The sequence below is a fragment of the Triturus cristatus genome, chromosome 1_2 (assembly GCF_964204655.1).
Source record: "Triturus cristatus chromosome 1_2, aTriCri1.1, whole genome shotgun sequence".
NCBI lineage: Eukaryota > Metazoa > Chordata > Amphibia > Caudata > Salamandridae > Triturus > Triturus cristatus.
Window position 1 is genome coordinate 820,381,774 of NC_140580.1, and position 20,171 is coordinate 820,401,944.

The 20,171-nt window shown below is 45.3% G+C and overlaps 1 protein-coding gene across 1 annotated transcript in view; it reads right to left on the minus strand.

Moving 5' to 3' along the window:
• The window catches only part of CHD5 (chromodomain helicase DNA binding protein 5), a 568,616-nt gene that overhangs the window by 59,011 nt on the left and 489,434 nt on the right, over positions 1-20,171 (minus strand). The window contains exon 39 of the mRNA XM_085624078.1: positions 14,067-14,181. Coding sequence (XP_085480204.1) covers positions 14,067-14,181 — 115 coding nt within the window. The remainder of the gene's footprint in view (positions 1-14,066; positions 14,182-20,171) is intronic.

Below are 20,171 nucleotides of genomic sequence, written 5' to 3' on the forward strand. Positions count from 1 at the left end.
AAGTGGAGAGCGAAATATGATGACATAAATAAACAGATCTACAAAGCATTGTTGAAAAAATATCTTCAGGCCATTGTAAAAGCCCATACAAATGATCTTGCAGACAGGATTAAGCAATCTGCGAACTCCTCAAAAGAGCTCAATAATATAGTGGACTCTTTTCTTAATCATGACACAGCCGAAACTGGACCTATGACATCAACAGAACGATGCGAATCTCTAGCTAATCACTTTCTCGGGAAAGTGAAAGATATCTATTTTCCCCTATCTGGCCCTGCAGACCATAGGGATAATTTAGATAACAGGTTTAGAGAAATAGACATCAAAACATTACTCGCTACTTTCACGTAACCTACCATAGAGGATGTCACGGCCGTGGCCACCTGAGTTAAATCAGGCTCTCTGCTTGACCCAGGTCCAATCAAAATTTGATTGAACGGAGGCACCACAATGATTACTGCTCTGACAGAGTTGTTTAATCTTTCCCTGAAGAACTGTAGTCTTCAGGCAGAATGGAAACATGTCAACATCCAACTATTATTAAAGAAATCTATTCTGGATCCTGAGAAAATAGAAAATTACAGACCCATATCCCTTCTGTCTGGTGTTAGCAAAATGCTAGAGAAATTGATCAACAGGTACATCACCAATCATCTGGAAACAAACAATATTCTTCACTCTACCCAGACAGGTTTTCGCGTGGGCAGTAGTACAGAGACAGCTCTTCCTAGGGCTATAGAGGACCTGAAGCTAGTCTTGGACTAGGGTGGATCGGTGGCACTGATCCTCCTGGACCCGAGTGCCGCTTTTGATACGGTCTCCTACCCTATCCTTCTTGGCTGGCTGAAAGGCCCTAAAGTGGTTGGCCTCATTACTGGATAAACGCAGCTTCCAGTTCAGCGAGGGGTCATTCTTCTCATCCAGCCATCAGCTCTACTGTGGTGTCCCACAGGGCTCATCCTTGAACCCTACTCTTTTTAACATTTATGTCCGCCGTCTTTCAGATATCATATGTTCTTTTGGTTTCAAAATTATATTTTATGTGGACGATACACAGCTGATTGTTACGCTGTCACCAAATATGGACTCAATAGCTGCTTAGCAAAAGTGTCTTAATGGATGGCAGCCTGCCATCTGAAATTGAATGGTGAAAAAAGCAAGGTTTTGGTCTTAGGAAATAACCCAATGCTAAGATCAGACCACCTGGCCGCCTCCCTTAGGAGAGCACCCATCTCCTAAGTCAGAAGTAAAACACCTACGGATGACCCTGGACAGCCAACTAACCATGGCCTCCCAAACAAAGAAGGTGGCTGGCAGTTGCTTTGACCTGCTGACAGCCCTGAGAAAGGTTTTAAAATGGCTCCCAGTAGAGACACGTAAAATTGTGATTCATGGGCTAATCTTGTCCCATCTTGATTAAGACAACTCACTGTATTTAGGCAGCCCAAAATCAGTAATAAATAAGCTTTTGATCACTCAAAATGCCGACGCTCGGATACTGTTAGGTATTCAGAAAACACAATCAGCTGGCACGGCTCTCAAAATGCTTTATTGCAAAAAGAACTATTGATGGACAGAATGCAGAACAATGTCATACATTCACCCCAGTACACAGATCTGGGCCTAAATCCATCGTTTTTTTGCTCACCATGCCATTCCAGTTTGGACCCAGCCATATGCAAATCAGTCTTGACCCTGTGCCCAATGGGAACAGTCCAGCCCGAACTGCCAGGACAGGTCCTCCCTGGACTGGAAACAAGCATCCTAGGACCGGTTTCGGGGTTTCACCCCTCTTCAGCCAGGATAGCTTGATTCCAGTGGCATGGAGAGCACTGGACTCACGTCTGAGCATACCTGTCCCACTCGGGGTGACAAATGCAAAGAGAACTATTGATGGACAGAATGCAGAATAATGTCATGCATTCACCCCAGTACAGAGATCTGGGCCTAAATCCATCGTTTTTTTGCTCACCATGCCATTCCAGGTTGGACCCAGCCATATGCAAATCATTCTTGACCCTGTGCCCAATGGGAACTGTCCAGCCCGAACTGCCAGGCCAGGTCCTCCCTGGACTGGAAACAAGCATCCTAGGACCTGTTTCGGGGTTTCACCCCTCTTCAGCCAGGATAGCTTGATTCCAGTGGCATGGAGAGCACGGGACTCACGTCTGAGCATACCCGTCCCACTCGGGTGACAAATGCAAAAAGAACTATTGATGGACAGAATGCAGAACAATGTCATATATTCACCCCAGTACAGAGATCTGGGCCTAAAGCCATCATTTGTTTGTTCACCATGCCATTCCAGTTTGGACCCAGCCATATGCAAATCAGTCTTGACCCTGTGCCCAATGGGAACAGTCCAGCCCGAACTGCCAGGCCAGGTCCTCCCTGGACTGAAAACAAGCATCCTAGGACCGGTTTCGGGGTTTCACCCTCTTCAGCCAGGATAGCTTGATTCCAGTGGCATGGAGAGCACGGGACTCATGTCTGAGCATACCCGTCCCACGCGGGGTGGCAAATGCAAAAAGAACTATTGATGGACAGAATGCCGAACAATGTCATACATTCACCCCAGTACAGAAATCTGGGCCTAAATCCATCGTTTTTTTGCTCAGCACGCAATTTGGACCCAGCCATATGCAAATCAGTCTTGACCCTGTGCCCAATGGGAACAGTCCAGCCCGAACTGCTGTCGATCATCCCCTTTGGTATCGCTTTGTTCGCCCTAAGTTGGCAGGGTATGCCCAGACGTGTGTCCCTTGCTCACTTTGCCACTGAATTCAAGATAGCCTGGCTGATGAGGGTTATGAACCCGAAAGCGGTCCCAGGATGCTTGTTTCCGGTCCAGGGAAGACATGGCTTGGCAGTTCGGGCTGGACTGTTCCCATGAGGCACAGGGTCAGACTGATTTGCATATGGCCATGTCTGAACTGGGGTGGTGGAGTGAGCTAAAGAATGATGATGGATTAAACCCAGATCAGTTGACTGGGGGTGAGTGTTTGATTTGCTCAAACGCTCCGTCCATCATCCCCTTTGGTATCGCTTTGTTCGCCCTAAGTTGGCATGGTATGCCCAGACGTGGGTCCCTTGCTCACTTTGCCACTGGATTCAAGATAGCCTGGCTGATGAGGGTTATGAACCCGAAAGCGGTCCCAGGATGCTTGTTTCCGGTCCAGGGAAGACATGGCTTGGCAGTTCGGGCTGGACTGTTCCCATGAGGCACAGGGTCAGACTGATTTGCATATGGCCATGTCTGAACTGGGGTGGTGGAGTGAGCTAAAGATTGATGATGGATTAAACCCAGATCAGTTGACTGGGGGTGAGTGTTTGATTTGCTCAAACGCTCCGTCCATTATCCCCTTTGGTATCAAAATGCTTTATTGGCTACCCAAAAGCTGCTGATTGCAATTGAAAGCACTATGCATCTTATATTGAGCAAAGCATAACACAGGCCCATCTGTTCTGCAGTAAATGGCCATTCCCTACCATGCCAACAGAGACATGAGATCAAACAATTGTGGACTGCTTTTGTCCCCAGAATTAAGAAAGCTAGAAGTGGGAGCAGGTCTTTTGCCTATCTCTCACCTAGGCTTTTGAACTCGAATCCTGATTCGGGGAGCCGTGTGCTTTATAAGTTTTGGGGAGTAGAATTGGAGAATTAGGTGTGAAATGGCTCCCAGAGCTGTGACAAAAGGCTTGTGTTTCGAGAGGTGGCCGGCTTCTCTGATATGATGACCAGCTGGGCAGTGCCTAGGAACTTAATTATTTTCAAGGGGCCTGGCCTGCCCTATAACACAGCCGCGGCTCGTGTAGGAGCCGTAGGGTGGTGGGGCCAGGTAGGGGGGATTTCGAAAGACGACCACGAGGGAAAATTATTTATTTATTTAATTTTCCCTTGTGGTTGTCGAAATCCCCCCTGACCCCACCGCTCTACCGCTCATACCTGCATGTGCCGCGGCTGCTATAACAGGGAGATGTGGCTCATTGCTTAATTTGAGCCGGTGGTATCTGGTGCTCAGTACCGGCTCTTAATTGTCAACAGCGGCACTTATGATGGTCTGCCACATGGTGGCGCGGTTTATTTAATTTAGAGACTAGCACAACAAAAGTTGTTTGTTAATTCAATATACCTTAAAAATGACTAATACCTGCCTCCAAGCCATCCTTACAACTTTAGAGGGCTGGAATAGGCTGAATTGCCACACTTGAAGGAATGTAATTGTTAGTGGATGTGTTAGTACTGTCATTGGCAGCACTGACATGGGCAATGGGTGGTGCAAGCTGCAGTGGTCCCAGGACTTATTTTTTCGCAAATTAAGCACTGGAACAGAGCTGCCCCCAGAGCCGGTTTTGAGTGACCACAGAGAAGGGTTTGCTCATTTCACTAGCCACACCTCTAGGGAGGAAAGGTTCTGCCATCTTGGTTTCACATAGACAGGGGTACTGTGGTATTTTTGTAGGAGGCCACACAGGAACTGCTTTAAAAGTGGGTATGGTTACCCCAGGGAACCTTTTCCCCACTGATCAGGGAAGGCCGGCTAGTGCTGACATACAAGTGGTTCCGCTGCACCTTCTTCAGAACTCCTCAAGACCTGTGAAAGACAGAAGATGGACTGCTCCTGCTGTTGGGACCTATGTGGAGAATCCTAAAGGCTGGATTTGCTCTCACTTGTGCCCAGGACTTAGTAGTGGACTCCAAAGGTCAGTTGGCTTCAGGGATACAAAGGCTACAAAAGCCCACTGTCCTGAGAGAACCCAGCTGGCCAGTTACATTTGGTCCTACCCTTGGAACCTGCTGGTGGCGTCTACGGGAGTGAGTTCTGAACTCAAAGTGTAGCCCCTAAGGTCCTGGGGTCTTTTGGATAAGTGTCAGAGTGTACTCCTCCTGCCTAACCCTAAATCCTGGGACTTAGAAACACTTCCAGTGTTTTTACCTGGAGAACTGACAGAACAGACAGATCGGGACTAACCTGACAAGCCAATCCATGAGGGAGCATTGCTAGTGGACCCAACATTGCCTTAGCTCCCATTAGATTCTTCTCTGCAGCAGCAAATCTGATTCAGCGGCCCGACTCCAACCAGCATCCGACGACATTGAACCCTCTCCAGCTAAAACCTGCATCCTTGCCATGTGGAAGGAATCTGACTTCTGAAAAAGAGAGTCTGGAAGTATAAATCTTCACTGGACCTGATAAGGAGCAGCATCTGATCGACACTGGTGGTTTCCTAGGCATGAACTCCAGACTTCTCCTGTTCTGAACTTTTCTCACCTTCATCAACGGCTTCACCAAGACCTCGTCCTTTGTCAACTCATCGTCAATGAGCCCATCTATGGATCCAGCCTGCTGCCTTGCCCCTCTGAGGACTGTCCCTTCTCAGGAAGTAACTCTTTGACTTGGACACATAAGTTTCTGGGTACTCACAAATTTTCTTCTGACCCTCCCCCCACTTAGAAATAGTCAGAGATTTGTTCATGCCTAACGCAGGGGTAAAATCTTTTCCAGGGTGGGTAGGGGAGTGGGACAACACCAAACTTCATAGGTGTGATTTGGAAATAATTTCTTCACCTGGCTAAATACTTTATGTATAGAGGACAAAAAAAGGAGTAAAAAATATACTGTTACAATCGTGCCGTCAATTGACAATGTTAAATTTTACCACGCATGCAATTCTGCATTGTCCAAATATGAGAACCTAGGCATAAACCTGTTTTCCTAAAACGTTTCCAGGGTATGCCTTTAAACCTATAACTGGGGCAGCTTTGCAGGCGTAATCCTGGAAAGGTCCGTGAATTCACCCTTGCATAGCAGAATCTCCTATTATGACTATTTTTGTGACTCAGGCGTTCGCCCTGCTGGGCAAGAAGAACCATGGCATACCTGGCATATTTTACACATTCAAGAATGCATTCAGCAAGATTTCTTTTTATCTGCAGCTTTGTTAAAGTTTTATAATTTAGCTTTAGCTGGCAGGAGAATTAATAAATTAAGCTCCCTCTCTTGCAAGGAAAACCCCACTGCAAAGATTTATTGCTAAAGCCCCCCGTCTTGCAAGGAAAACCCAATTGCAAAGATTTCTTTCTACAGTCCCCTCGTCTTGCACGGAAAACCCCATTGCAAAGATTTATTGCTAGGACCTCCTCATCTTGCAAGGAAAACCCAATTGCAAAGATTTCTTTCTACAGCCCCCTCGTCTTGCACGGAAAACCCCACTGCAAAAATTTATTGCTAAAGCCCCCCGTCTTGCAAGGAAAACCCAATTGCAAAGATTTCTTTCTACAGTCCCCTCGTCTTGCACGGAAAACCCCATTGCAAAGATTTATTGCTAGGACCTCCTCATCTTGCAAGGAAAACCCAATTGCAAAAATTTCTTTCTACAGCCCCCTCGTCTTGCACGAAAAACCCCACTGCAAAGATTTATTGCTAAAGCCCCTCGTCTTGCACGGAAAACCCCATTGCAAAGATTTATTGCTAGGACATCCTCATCTTGGATGGAAAACCCCATTGCAAAGATTTATTGCTAGAGCCCCCTCATCTTGCAAGGAAACCCCCATTGCAAAGATTTATTGCTAGAACATCCTCTCTTGCAATGCAAACCCCATTGCATGGATTTATTGCTAGAGTTCCCTCATCTTGCATGGAAAACCCTATTGCAAAGATTTATTGCTGGAGTCCCCTCGTCTTGCAAGGAAAACTCCATTGCAAAGATTTATTGCTAGAGCACCCTCTTTTGCAAAGGAAAGCCCCATTGCAAAGTTTATTGCTAGAGCCCCCTCTACTTTCAAGGAAAACCTAATTGCAAAGATTTACTACTAGAGTCCCCTCGTCTTACGCGGAAAACCCCTGCAAATAATTATTGCTAGCGCCCCCTGGTCCTGCACAGAAAGCTACATTGCAAAGGTATATTGCTAGAGCCCCTTATCTTGCAAGGAAAACCCCATTGCAAAGATTTAGTGCTAGAGCCCCCTCGTCTTGCACGGAAAACGCCATTGCAAAGATTTATTGCTAGAATCCCCCTCTCTTGCAATGAAAACCCCATTGCATGGATTTATTGCTAGAGCTCCCTCGTCTTGCATAGAAAATTGCATTGCAAAGTTTTATTGCTAGATTCCCTTTGTCTTGCAAGGAAAACTCCTCTGCAAAGATTTACTGCTAGAGCACCCTCTCTTGCAAGGGAAACCCCATTGCAAAGATTTATTGCTAGAGCCCCCTCTTCTTTCAAGGAAAACCCAATTGCAAAGATTTACTACTAGAGCTTCCTCGTCTTGCACGGAAAACCCCTGCAAAGAATTATTGCTAGCGCCCCCTGGTCCTGCACAGAAAGCCACATTGCAAAGGTATATTGCTAGAGCCCCTTATCTTGCAAGGAAAACCCCATTGCAAATATTTAGTGCTAGAGCCCCCTCTCTTGCATGGAAAACCCCATTGCAAAGAGTTATTGCTCAAGCCCCCTCTCTTGCAAGGAAACCCCTGTTGCAAAGATTTATTGCTAGAGCCCCCTCTTTTGCAAGGGAAACCCTATTGCAAAGATTTGTTGAGAGAGCCCCCTCGTCTTGCCCAGAAAACCGCATTGCAAAGATTTTTTGCAGGAGCCCCCCTCGTCTTGCAAGGAAGCCCCCATTGCAAAGATATATTGCTAAAGCCCCCTCTCTTGCAAGAAAGCCCTATTGCAAAGATGTATTGCTAGAGCCTCCTCATCTTGAAAGGAAAACCCCATTGCAAAGATTTATTGCTAGAGCCCCCTTGTCTTGCAAGGAAACCCCATTGCAAAGAGTTTATGCTAGAGCCCCCTTAACTTGCAAAGAAACCCCATTGCAAAGATTTATTGCTAGAGCCCCCTCCCTTGCAAGGAAAACCCCATTGCAGAAAATGTATTGCTAGAGCCCGCTTGTCTTGCAAGGAAAACCCCACAGCATAAATATATTGCTCGAGCCCCCTGTCTTGCAAAGAAAACCCTATTGCAAAAATGTATTGCTAGAACCCCCTCTCTTGCAAGGAAAACACCATTGCAAAGATGTATTGCTAGAGCCTCCTTGTCTCGAAAGGAAAACCCCATTGCAAAGAGTTATTGCTAGAGCCCCCTTGTCTTGCAAGGAAACCCCCATTGCAAAGAGTTTTTGCTAGAGCCCCCTCCCTTGCAAGGAAACCCCATTGCAAAGATGTATTGCTAGGACCTTCTTGTCTTGCACGGAAAACCCCATTGCAAAGATTTATTGCTAGAGCCCCCTCCTCTTGCAAGGAAACCCCCATTGCAAAGATGTATTGATAGAACACCCTCTCTTGCAATGAAAACCCCATTGCATGGATTTATTGCTTGAGCTCCCTCGTCTTGCATTGAAAACCGCATTCCAAAGATTTATTGCTGGAGTCCCCTTGTCTTGCAAGGAAAACCCCATTGCAAAGATTTATTGCTAGAGCACCCTCTCTTGCAAGTAAAGCCCCATTGCACAGATTTATTGCTAGAGCCCCCTCTTCTTTCAAGGAAAACCTAATTGGAAAGATTTATTACTAGAGCCCCCTCGTCTTGCGCGGAAAACCCATGCAAAGAATTATTGCTAGCGCCCCCTGGTCCTGCACAGAAAGCCACATTGCAAAGGTATATTGCTTGAGCCCCTTATCTTGGAAGGAAAACCCCATTGCAAAGATTTAGTGCTAGAGCCCCCTTGTCTTGCACGGAAAAACCCATTGCAAAGATGTATTGCTAGAACCCCCTCTTCTTGCAAGGAAACCCCTATTGCAAAGATGTATTGCTAGAACCCTCTCTCTTGCAATGAAAGCCCCATTGCATGGATTTATTGCTAGAGCTCCCTCGTCTTGCATAGAAAACCGCATTCCAAAGATTTATTGCTGGAGTCCCCTTGTCTTGCAAAGAAAACCCCATTGCAAATATTTATTGCTAGAGCACCCTCTCTTGCAAGGAAAACCCAATTGCAAAGATTTACTACTAGAGCTTCCTCTTCTTGCACGGAAAACCCCTGCAAAGAATTATTGTTGCGCACACTGGTCCTGCACAGAAAGCCATATTGCACAGGTATATTGCTAGAGCCCCTTATCTAGCAAGGAAAACCTAATTGCAAAGATTTAGTGCTAGAGCCCCCTGGTGTTGCAAGAAAAACCTCATTCTAAAGATGTATTGCTAGAGCTCCCTTAACTTGCAAGGAAACCCCATTGCAAACATGTATTGCTCGAGCCCCCTTGTGTTGCAAGGAAACCTACATTGCAAATATTTTTTGCTAGAGCCCTCTCCCTTGCAAGGAAAGCCCAATTGCAAAGATGTATTGCTAGAGCCCCTTATCGTGCAAGGAAAGCCCAATTGCAAAGATGTATTGCTAGAGCCCTCTTGTCTTGCAAAGAAAACCCCATTCCAAAGATGCATTGCTAGAGCCCCATTGTCTTGTAAGGAAAATCCCATTGCAAACATTTATTGCTAGAGCCCCCTCTTTTGCAAGGAAAACCCAGTTGCAAAGATTTATTGCTAGAGCCTCTTCGTTTTGAAAGGAAAACACCATTGTAAAGATTTATTGCTAGAGCCCCCCTGTCTTGCAAGTAAACCCCCACTGCAAAGATGTATTGCTTGAGCCCCCTCGTCTTGCACGGAAAACCCCATTTCAAAGATGTATTGCTAGAGCCACCTATCTTGCACGAAAAACCCCATTGCAATGATTTATTACTAAAGCCCCCTCTAGGCAGGGAAAACCCCATTGCAAAGATGTATTGCTATAGCCCTCTCATCTTCAAGGAAAACCCCATTGCAAAGATATCTTGCTAAAGCCCCCTCTCTTGCAAAGTAAGCCTCATTGCAAAGATTCGTTGCTTAAAGTACCCTTTCTTGCTAGGAAACCTAAGCACAGCCATTACTGGAGTGCTCCATATAAACTTTATTACATATCAAATATAGTAATTCCTGTCGGCTTGAGACTGGGTTTGCGATTGAAAATATAATTACTACGTGAAGGCTTTAGGCTTATTTGCATCTTTTCTTATCTGTGAATCATCATCTGAATTTTGTGAGTAAAGTACAGTAACTGAAAATGTCAAATCGCTACTTAAGACGCACACTGTCTGTTCTCAATATGGAATAAAGAATGCAGAGAACATTTGATATTAGGGAAAAAAACATGTCAATTTGTCCGTCTGTTACGGAGAACATTTATGATTATTTTCAGCCATGTGTCAAGCTGCCAGGCGCCCTTTGTCATGTGAGACATATTCAGTTAGTACTGGTTTTCTATCCATAAATGCACCGTTGCATTCTGGTACTTGTAGTTTTGCATTTACTTTAATAAAGATGGGATTGCCATAGCCAACATGCTGCTCACCAAACCCCAGGACAGGCTCAAGGTGTCTAGATGGCATGGGGCAGATCTGTTTTCTCTGTTGTACATCACTCTGTGCTCGCAGGTGTATTTCATCCGGTGCTCCCATTATGCACACTACTGTGCCCTTCGACTGTACATCATTCGGAGCTCACCTAGCAAAAACTAGATACACAGCACAAAGTGATTCACTGATGCACACAACCAATTGTTCTGTGGAGTTCATCACATTGTGGTTACTTGTGTGCTTCACAATATGCCCCCTGTGTTTGGTCTGTGTGCACAGATGCCTGTTATCTTTGTGCATGAGGGCCTGTATATCTTCTAGGCTTTGTGAATTGGATGTCTTTAGATGTGTAGGTCTCTGTGCATGTCCTATGTGTGCATGTAGACCATTGGTTGTGTGACTTTGTAAGACTGTACTAGGCAAATGCCAAACCTATTGCTTTACTAGTTGTTCTTTGGACTTCCCATGTCCAGAGGTGTTCAGCACCAGTGGGACTCCTCTGCTGTATGGTTTCTCTTACAGTCTATTTATTGTTGTTTGACTGCTAGCAAAAGGTAATGAGGGGCCTCACAAGGGCCTAAAGAAACAGTGAGAAGCTCTGCAGTTGCTGTGTCAAAAAGAAAAGTTAATTTCAATAGTTGGGTCCATATTATGGAGTTTTTGTCAGATTTTGTTGGTCTTGGGAAATGTATATCCAATCGGGGACACTCCTGGACTCTCCTAGAAACTCAGGTAGCAGCTGAGCTGTTTGCCTCAAGTCAAACAAAGAAACAAAGTAGAAGAAAAAAATACATAGAGAGGAGGAGAAGAAAATAGAGAAGTAAAGAAGTAAGTGGAAATATGGGGCCATATTTATGACCCGGATTGCATCGCTCTTGCACCAAGCAACATGGTACATGAGTGACGCAAACCTCTAAGTCAGATTTTTGAAGCCACACAAAGCCACTTTGTGTGGCCCTGAGAAGCCTAAAAAATCTGGAGTAACACAATGCTGCGCAAATGGCTGCGTTGCGTTCCTGTGTCCTGGGAAGACGTTACATGGGTGCTCATGTATTTTGACGCATCTCCAGATTTACAAGAACTTGTAAATTTGGGGATGTGCCAAAATCTCGCACCTTCGCAGGGGAGGTGTAACGAGGGGAAATATCTCTATTTCTCCTAGTTTCTTCTTCTGTGTGTGCTGCATTCTGCAGCACACATAGAAAGAGGAATATGCCTCCCAGCATTGTTTTTTGCAGGAATATGCTCTTTCCTGCACAAAAACAATCCTGCATGCTACACAGGCACCGTTGCACCATAGTGCAAGGGTGCCTGTATTGGTGCTTAGGCACGAAAACTGTGGCAGCGCAAGGGAAAACGATAAGAATGCGCCGTATTGGATAAATACGGTGCATTCTTGCCCTTTCCCTGGGACGCAGTGCAGCAAGGTGACTTGCTGCGCTGCCTTCTACCACAAATCTCATAATATGCCCCATGATCATGCGCTAGGCAGTCAACATCATCTTAGGTTCATATCGGAAGAGATTGACTAGGAATAATGACACAATGAGAATACCGTTGACTGGTATGTCTGGTTTACTGATTGGCAAGGGAGATTACCAGAAATGATCTGCCCATTAAACTCCTGTCCCTCTTCTTTGTCATAGTGCTAACACGTGGCACTATGAAGCATACTGACAGCCCACAGACACCAAGCAGGGGTGAGATTCTGACAGACACCTGTGCTTGCATCAAACATGTTTTCAGTAGACCTGTTGCATATATCCATAAGAGAATTGCTCTTTCTTCTGGCCACTGAGCATGGCGAAGCTGACTGTATGTCCCATAGGCGGGCAGCTGCGAAAGGTGATCAGAGGCCCAGTGGGGTAGTGGCCTGCATCCAAACCTGCTCATACCACTCCTTTAAGCAAGATTTTGTATAAAGTAAGCACCGCCGTCTCTACAGTGTGCTCTAGTTGTGAGATCTCCCCCTTGGCAGAACACACCCCTCCATTGTGCAATGAGCAGCTCTGTGACGGTCACATGCAATTCCTGAGCAGCTGCACCAACAGTTGTCATTCTACAAGGGTGTGCATTATGAATGCAAACCTCCTTCAACCCACATCAATGTTGCTTTTTAAGACTCAAGGTGACTCATTCAGATGGGTACACTCAGAATCAGTCATAGTTATGCAGACATCTGCTATTTTTACTGTCTTGTGCTTCCCACATGCTGTATACAACTCCTTGATCCTGTGCACAGCAATGCTATCTGGCCACTCAAGTACAATGTAATTTCACATAGAATCACAGATAGGTTACTGCAAAATGGAGCCTTAAGAGTCAACCCTTTGTACCGGGTGTGAGTGCACCTGTGACGATGGACCAGATCAGGCTCGAATCCCTTGCAGTACACCAACCCCTACGATTCATTTACAGTGATTACTGGATTTTCAGTCCTTTTCCTCCAATCGTTGTTCCTAGCAGGATGTATTCTCTGGGTTGAGGACTGCCTGTGGCACTCTTGCAAGGCCCAACCTTCTGGGTTTCCAATGCCTTTGCACAGACCGGTGTTCATCTTCTTTTAGGGGTGATGTACCACGCTGCCCACAGGGATGATGGCCTTCTGGCAGGTTGGAAGGGGGATTCTCTTCACTGTCCATGGCGGTTCATGGAAATAGAAGAAGGGTTGCCAATGTAATGAAAAGGTGAAAGTATTAGCTGTCCTATTTCCTTTTCTATGCCTACTGCAAATAAAAGAAGGACTAATCTGCTGCTGTGGTCACTTAAGCCAGCAACAGACCAGGACCGGGAAAGTACAGGAGATGCGAAGAGTAGCAGTCCCCTGAAATGAGTTGCTGGTGGTGCCCACCAGAAACCACTGGTACAAATTAACCACTAGAAGGAAGCAGGACTAAATTGAATGTGGGCACATCAAATGCAAATGAGTCACATCCCATGACTCTGCAGGTACTTTGATACTTTACAGAGCTGACCCAACCATAGATGCTTTTCAGGAAGACCTTGAGATGGTGTCCTAGCAGAGTACTAGGTCAACCCAAAAACGCCCAGAGTTCAATTCATGCCACAACCAATCCTTTGACCAACGGTTTGATTTCTGTGGGCTCTCCTCTTGAGAACAGGCAGAAATCCCACTACTGGGCAGTAAATAGTGCTTAAGGGCCATTTTTGTAGGCTGTCCTCTGGTCGCTAAGGAGGACCCATGTTTTCACATTTTGTACATTCCCTTTATATCCAAGACCTGGCTTTTCGAGCAGTAGCAGCACCCCCCCGCGCGCGCCCTGAGACCCTCACGGGTGAGTAGTGCGCGTTACAAATTTCTTGATTGATTGATTGATTAATATCGGGTAATATTTTTATTATCTACATTTTCATATGGATCGATTTATATATTTGACTGTTATGGTAGAAATATGATTGACATACTGATGGCATGATGTACACCAATGACCCAACGACATGTTCTACTCTGTGAAATATGATGGTTAAATACCAATACCATTCCCTCTTCTGAAGAGGCGACACACGATGGTATGCACACAATGAAAAAAGTAGACTTACCTCACCTCGAAATGAAGGCCTCGACAGAAGAAAATCTTGGAAACGGCTAAAAATCTATTAATAAGAGAGAAAACATCTTGCTTGCCTATTGTCTATTATGCACACTCGCAGTCCACTGAAAACATGTTCAACATTCATATTATCACCTCCAAAGACAACTTATAGAATGTCAGTACCTACCAGTGACATATGGTCCCAATGGCATCTGGCTGTAGTTGACGATTCCTCCTGGTCCAGATCCCCGGAAATTTTGACCAAAATTGTTGCTGTACATCTGGGCGGATCCAAAAGAACCCTACAGAGATTTAACAATTTTGATTCACTTACTAGCAAACCTTTTCCTTAGACAAACATGTTTCTGTCATACACATGATATCTGGAGAACTCTCATGCTTTATTGATGAAACATGACACATTTATGTTTCCATAAGGCCTATTTTTATACCACAGTTTCACCACCAAAATTGAGCTTGGTCAATTGGATTCTATCTCACACCTATGTTATTGATTTCTGTTTAGTTATATGTAAACCAACACAAACAAAATGGTCATTCAAGCTTTCCTGGACATTTTGTTCACTGATTCAGAAAGGATTGATGGAATACTCATGGCTTAAAGGACTGATGGGTTAGGAAGGGGCCACCTGAAGGGAATAAAGATGTCATCTGAGGCCCGATGCGGACCACTATGACTGTGAGTAAAGCGTTTGGAGTGAACATCATGACCCAACATTTAAACAGCCTCCATGGGAATCAGGGGCAAAAAGAAATGCAGAGCGGACTTATTGATACATATTAACTTGCAATGGCACATCCACAAACATACAACTGGGCAAATGAAACAAGCATTGGCAAAGCCAATGGGTATGGCTGTTTTATTAGCAGAAGTGTTTGGTAAGAGTTGAGTGACTTTATATGCATTACCCCATCTGTTCTGGAAAGAAAATACCATAATGAAGTAACATCTTGGGCTGCAGTGTTATGGAACGGAGCCGCAAGGTGCAGTTTGCTTTGTAAGGAGTGAACTTGGCAGGCATTCCCAGCAGAATATTGCACAGAAGATAATTTTAACAAAGGGCCGGTGTCTTTTGCATCTTTGCATAGGTGTGTGCTCACCTTTACTAGTCCAACACAAAGATTATCATAACAGAAAATGTAAACACAATAAGGTTGGGTGATTAATGAATATCGAGACGTCTTAGTGACAGGCTAAAAAAACAAAAGTAATGTTCTTACAACAAAAAAAAGCCATAGATCATCAATTAAAATATCATGATATAAGCAAAGTAAATACATCAGATGACACACACCTGCTCAATTATGAACCATGTTGCATCTCTACAGTCTATAAAAATGAATGTTTAATGTCCACCAAAACCCAATGGGAACAGAAATCAGACAATGTACTCATCCATGAAATGCCTTGATGGATAGCTCATCCAAGCAATGGCATCCAATCAGCCCATCCAAGCCAATGACTGAGAGGGACTGACCCAAAATCCACTTTCTCTCTGTATTTCCTGTTATTTTGCTTTTTTAAAATGATTGATGACACAAGGTCTTTCTACCAGCTAAAGCTGTTGATAGCCAAACCTAAAAAAGGCTAGAAAGACTCATACTTTCCTCCGCTGAATTTCTCATTGATTCAGAGTCCACTCTCTTAACTACTGCTGATCCATACCTCACAGTCGGCATGGTAAATGCTATCTTGCCAGTGAAACATTCATTTTAAAATCTGAAATTCGCAGATTTGAGTGTTAAGAAATGTTAAATGTTGAGTGTTAGATACACTTGATTCGCATTTATTTAGGTCAATAGCAAGATACGTTAAGTACAGTGCTTACAGAAAGCAGAAGTGCTGTATAAAGTGCGATAAAAAACAAGTTAGCATGATTCCACAAGCTCCTTCCAGCACAGGACACAACCACTCAGAAGGACATGGAGGGCAAAAATGAGCAATCAACCATCTTGCCCTTAATCTCAGAGCCTCCCAGTGCACGGTAAACCTTAGGGGGGAAGTTTATCAAATAGTTGCTTCTCCCTTGGCCACGCAGGGAGGCGCAAGGACGACACAACTACTTAGATTTTCAAGTCACATAAGGCCACCTTGTATGGCACTGCGTGGCTTGATAAATCTTGAGTAGCGCAGCACAAATTGTTGCATTGCATTACTCTGTCCCAGGAAGGCATTCCATGGGTGGAGGGTGGGTGGTCCCATATCCACCCATCTATTTTGAGCATTCACAGATTTACCATTACTGGTAAACCTGGTAATGCGTCAAAATACTTGGGAGGCATAACGAAAATATTGTTATTTCTCCTAGTCTTTTCTTCTTGCTGCATTCCGCAGCACACATAGAAAGAGGAACATGCCTCAGAGGATTGATTTTGTGCAGGAAGGTGTCCCTTCCTGCACAAAAACAATCCTATCTGCAACGTAATTACCTTGGCACCACGGTGCAAGGGTGCCTGCATTGGCGCAAGGCAGCACATTGTGAGCGTGCACAAGGAAAGGCCAGGAATGCGAAGTATAATATTTAATACAGCACCTTCCTGTCCTTTCCCTTTCATGCAGCGCATCAAGGTGATTTGATGCGCGGCGTGAAAATGTCATAAATATGCCCCCAAGTCCTTTATCACCACAGTGCTCTAACTGAGACCTCGGGACAATTCAAGCTCACTGGAAAAAACTCCTTGACCTGACCTCACACCTCTAGACTGTAGTTCAGAAAATACTTTATTTCAGATTACAATATTTAAATTGACAAAGCAAATAGCAAACAATGGGGCAGATTTACAAGGACTGGCGCATCCCTGCATATCAGCAGGGATGCACCAGGCAAGATGCGTCACGCAAGTTTACCCTTGCGCCACCACAGATGCGCCACATTTACAATGCGGCGCATCGTGGCGCAAGGATAAACAGATGCGTGACGCATCTGATGGCGTATGGGCGGCGCATTGCTGGTGTCGTGTCGCAAGAGCGACGCAACTCCAGCAATGCTCAGGGGCTGCCCATATCTAACATTCTGCATCACGCCTTACGCCTGCTTCAAGCAGGCGCAGGGTTTTGACGCAGCAGCATCAGAAAAGTGACTCCGTGAAATCTTGTAGATTTCACTGCGTCACTTTTCCTGGGCTTTTTCCGAGGGAACGCCCACCCTGCATACATTAAACCTGACGCAGGATTAATGTGGCGCAAGGCTTTACAACGTGACGCATCTCCCTAGATGCGTCACGTTGTAAATAAGGCGCAACATGCGCATGGTTTACGCCGCCCCTGCGTCACAGAAGTGACTCAATGGCGGCGTAAATGTGTCGCAAGGGGCTTGTAAATCTGCCCCATTCTCTTTATTTAGCAGGAAGCAAGCACATGCTATCACTTTACCAGTTTAACACTCACGGAAACACCACTTACAACGCCTGCTACATGAAGCAAACTGCTCTTCACTAACAACATGAAACAAATAACCTCTAGTTGAGCCCACTCTGGTGGTCCAGCCACTCATTAGTTGCTGTTACTCACTGTGCAGTATTAGTACAGTTCTGCTGCCCGAACCCAGCTACTTCTTCTATCACTCGCTGACTGTACCTTTGAGTCTGTATAGTGCCCAGTGCCTCTTGGCTAGGAGTATGATATACAAATACTACATACATACATACATACATACTGACAATGATCCTATGTGGATCATATACCTCGCCCGCAGAACACAAACTCTACTAGATTGCCAGTCAGGGTTCAGATTTTTTGGAAAGACGGCGCTGACAGACACCAGAGTGTGGCATCCGTCCCCATCTGACGGGGGATCCCCAGGATCCTTGCACCTCCAGGATCCCTTAGCAGATAGAGATAACAGGCAAGGTCCTGGAATTAGTCCACCTAGTTGGGCAGCAATCACACCCAGTAAACATGTAACGAATTCGGGCAATCATTCTCAATGAAAATATTTGTAGAATATTTCCAGTGGCCAGAGCAGGGGCATATCTACCATTGTCACAGCAGGTGCAGTGGCACACGGGCCCTTAGTCCTAAAGGCCCAATGAACCCTGATAATTTCTGTATTTTACTACCTCAACAGCAATCAAAGGGGCCATTTTCTTTGCTCTGCACCTGGGCCCATAGCATCATGGCACGCTAGTGGCCCAGCAGTGTCTGCTACATCAATTTCTACTTACACCCTCCCGCCAAAGTGGAGAAACAACACCCCCTGTAATTCAAGATATATACAAATTACACTCAGACCCACCTCAAACTAGGGATGGGAGAGGCTTAAGAATCAAGGCTACCAAGAAATGTAACAGAATGCTTCAGTTATATTTTACACTGGATAAAGGACAATTGATTGCCTTAATTGTTTCAAAACAAAAACTGCTCCATTTACGCAGATCTAAGATCACACCTCATTTTGTTTGTAAAGCACTGGATGTGACCCACTGATTCCAGTAAGGAAGAAAAAAAAAATTGGATCTTACTCTCCTGGTATTAACGACATGCTTGGATGCCGACACCACTCATCTCGAGTCATGGCTATCTTTAGGAGCTCTAGGTTTAATGATGCTTATAACCATTGTCTTGTGATAAACCTGGAGAATGTTTACACAGTGGCGGGCGCCACAAACAAAGGGTAGTGAGGTGGGTGGAGGGAACGAGGGAGAGGTCACGGGGGGGGCGGGAGGCATTGCGCGGGGGGTTGTGCGGGGGGTTAATATTAATGTACATTAAAAAAAGAACCTGAAGCCGCAGGCCTCCTCTCGCTTCGCGTCTCCTCTCCTCTTCCTGGTCCCAGCAGGGACAGACTCCCATCCAATCCCCGGGCTGGGGATGGGCCTGAGCGGGCTGGAAAGACGCCTCGCTCAGACCAGGGAGTCTGTGGGGTTTCTCCAGCCCAGCTGTTCAATGCAGCAGAGCTGGAGAAACCTAAGTGCGCATGTGGGTTTTGACCGGCCTTAGACGGCCAGACAAACACATATGGGCACTTAGGGAGTGCACTAGCACTCCTCCTCCCCCCTCCCACGCCTCGGCCTCACCCCTCCCTACAGCGCTGGCTCAGAACCGGCAAATGAAAAATAAGACAATGGTAGAACATCATTTTATTTTTCATTTGCTAGCTCTGAGCCAGGCTGTGGGGCGACGCTCCTGCGCCATTACTGAGGAGCTGCCGCTGTGTTTACATCAGTAAAGTGCGGATCGTGCAGAAAGTTATGGTGCTGGGGCAGGCAGTATTTGGAAGCAATGCAGCTAGATGGCTCTCTATGTCCTTGAAACACAACTTATGTTGCATTAGATTGAAATGCAGGCACTTCCAAAGAAAGGGGCTTATTTACAAGCCTCTTGCGCTGCCGGAGCATCACTTTTTCCTATATTAAAAGTGACTCACCAGCGGCTTGTTAAGAAGACCCAAAATATTTTGCCATTCATGCAGAAAGCACGCAGGCTCAAACAGAAGCAAAAGGGTTGCAGTTTGGCAGTATTAGCATTTGAGATATAAGCGGATTAACTCTTGCAATTTCTTTAAATTCTAAATATTTACAGAAATGGCTGCCATGCTGCATTATGGCCAAACCTGAACAAAACATAGAAGTAATACTGCTAGAGCGTCCACACAACCCTAAAGCCTTCAAGGAGGAAACTGTCTCTTCACAACAACACACTCTTCAAAGAACACCACAGTATATTCTTTGTATACCTTAATAATACTAATAATAAACATGTTGCTGTATTATAAAAAAAATCAGGACCATATTCTGCCTACTTGATTATGATTAGTACTTACACTGTAAAAAACATAATTGCTGGCGCCCAATGGTTCCCTGTGTTTGCAGAGTACTAAGGCTGAAGAGTCTTGTTTCCACTTCATGTTCCTGTTTGTTTCTCCCTTTGTCACTCTTTTCGCATATTTATCTACCTCTTTCTTTCTCACATCTCTGCCTTTCTTTCTTGTTCAGGATCAAAGTATGATGCAGGAGCAGATCGTGCAGGAAAGATCGGTGGGGTGGGGCGGGGTGGGGGATGACATGACAGACAACGACGAGGAAAAATGCATTATTTATTTAATTTTCCCTCATCGTTGTCTGTCGAGTCCCCCGCTCCCCCCACCCTGCTCCACCGCCCAACCTCTCTTACCTGCATAAGCCGCTCCTGGTCTGATGATGAAAAAATAACGACAGGTCGCCAAAAATGTATTTGAATACCCAACGCCTACTACCTCTGTCACTGACTGTTCAGTGACCCCATGGATCTTTGTTGTACATCAGTGAGTCTCCAACTTCTCTTTCTGCCAAA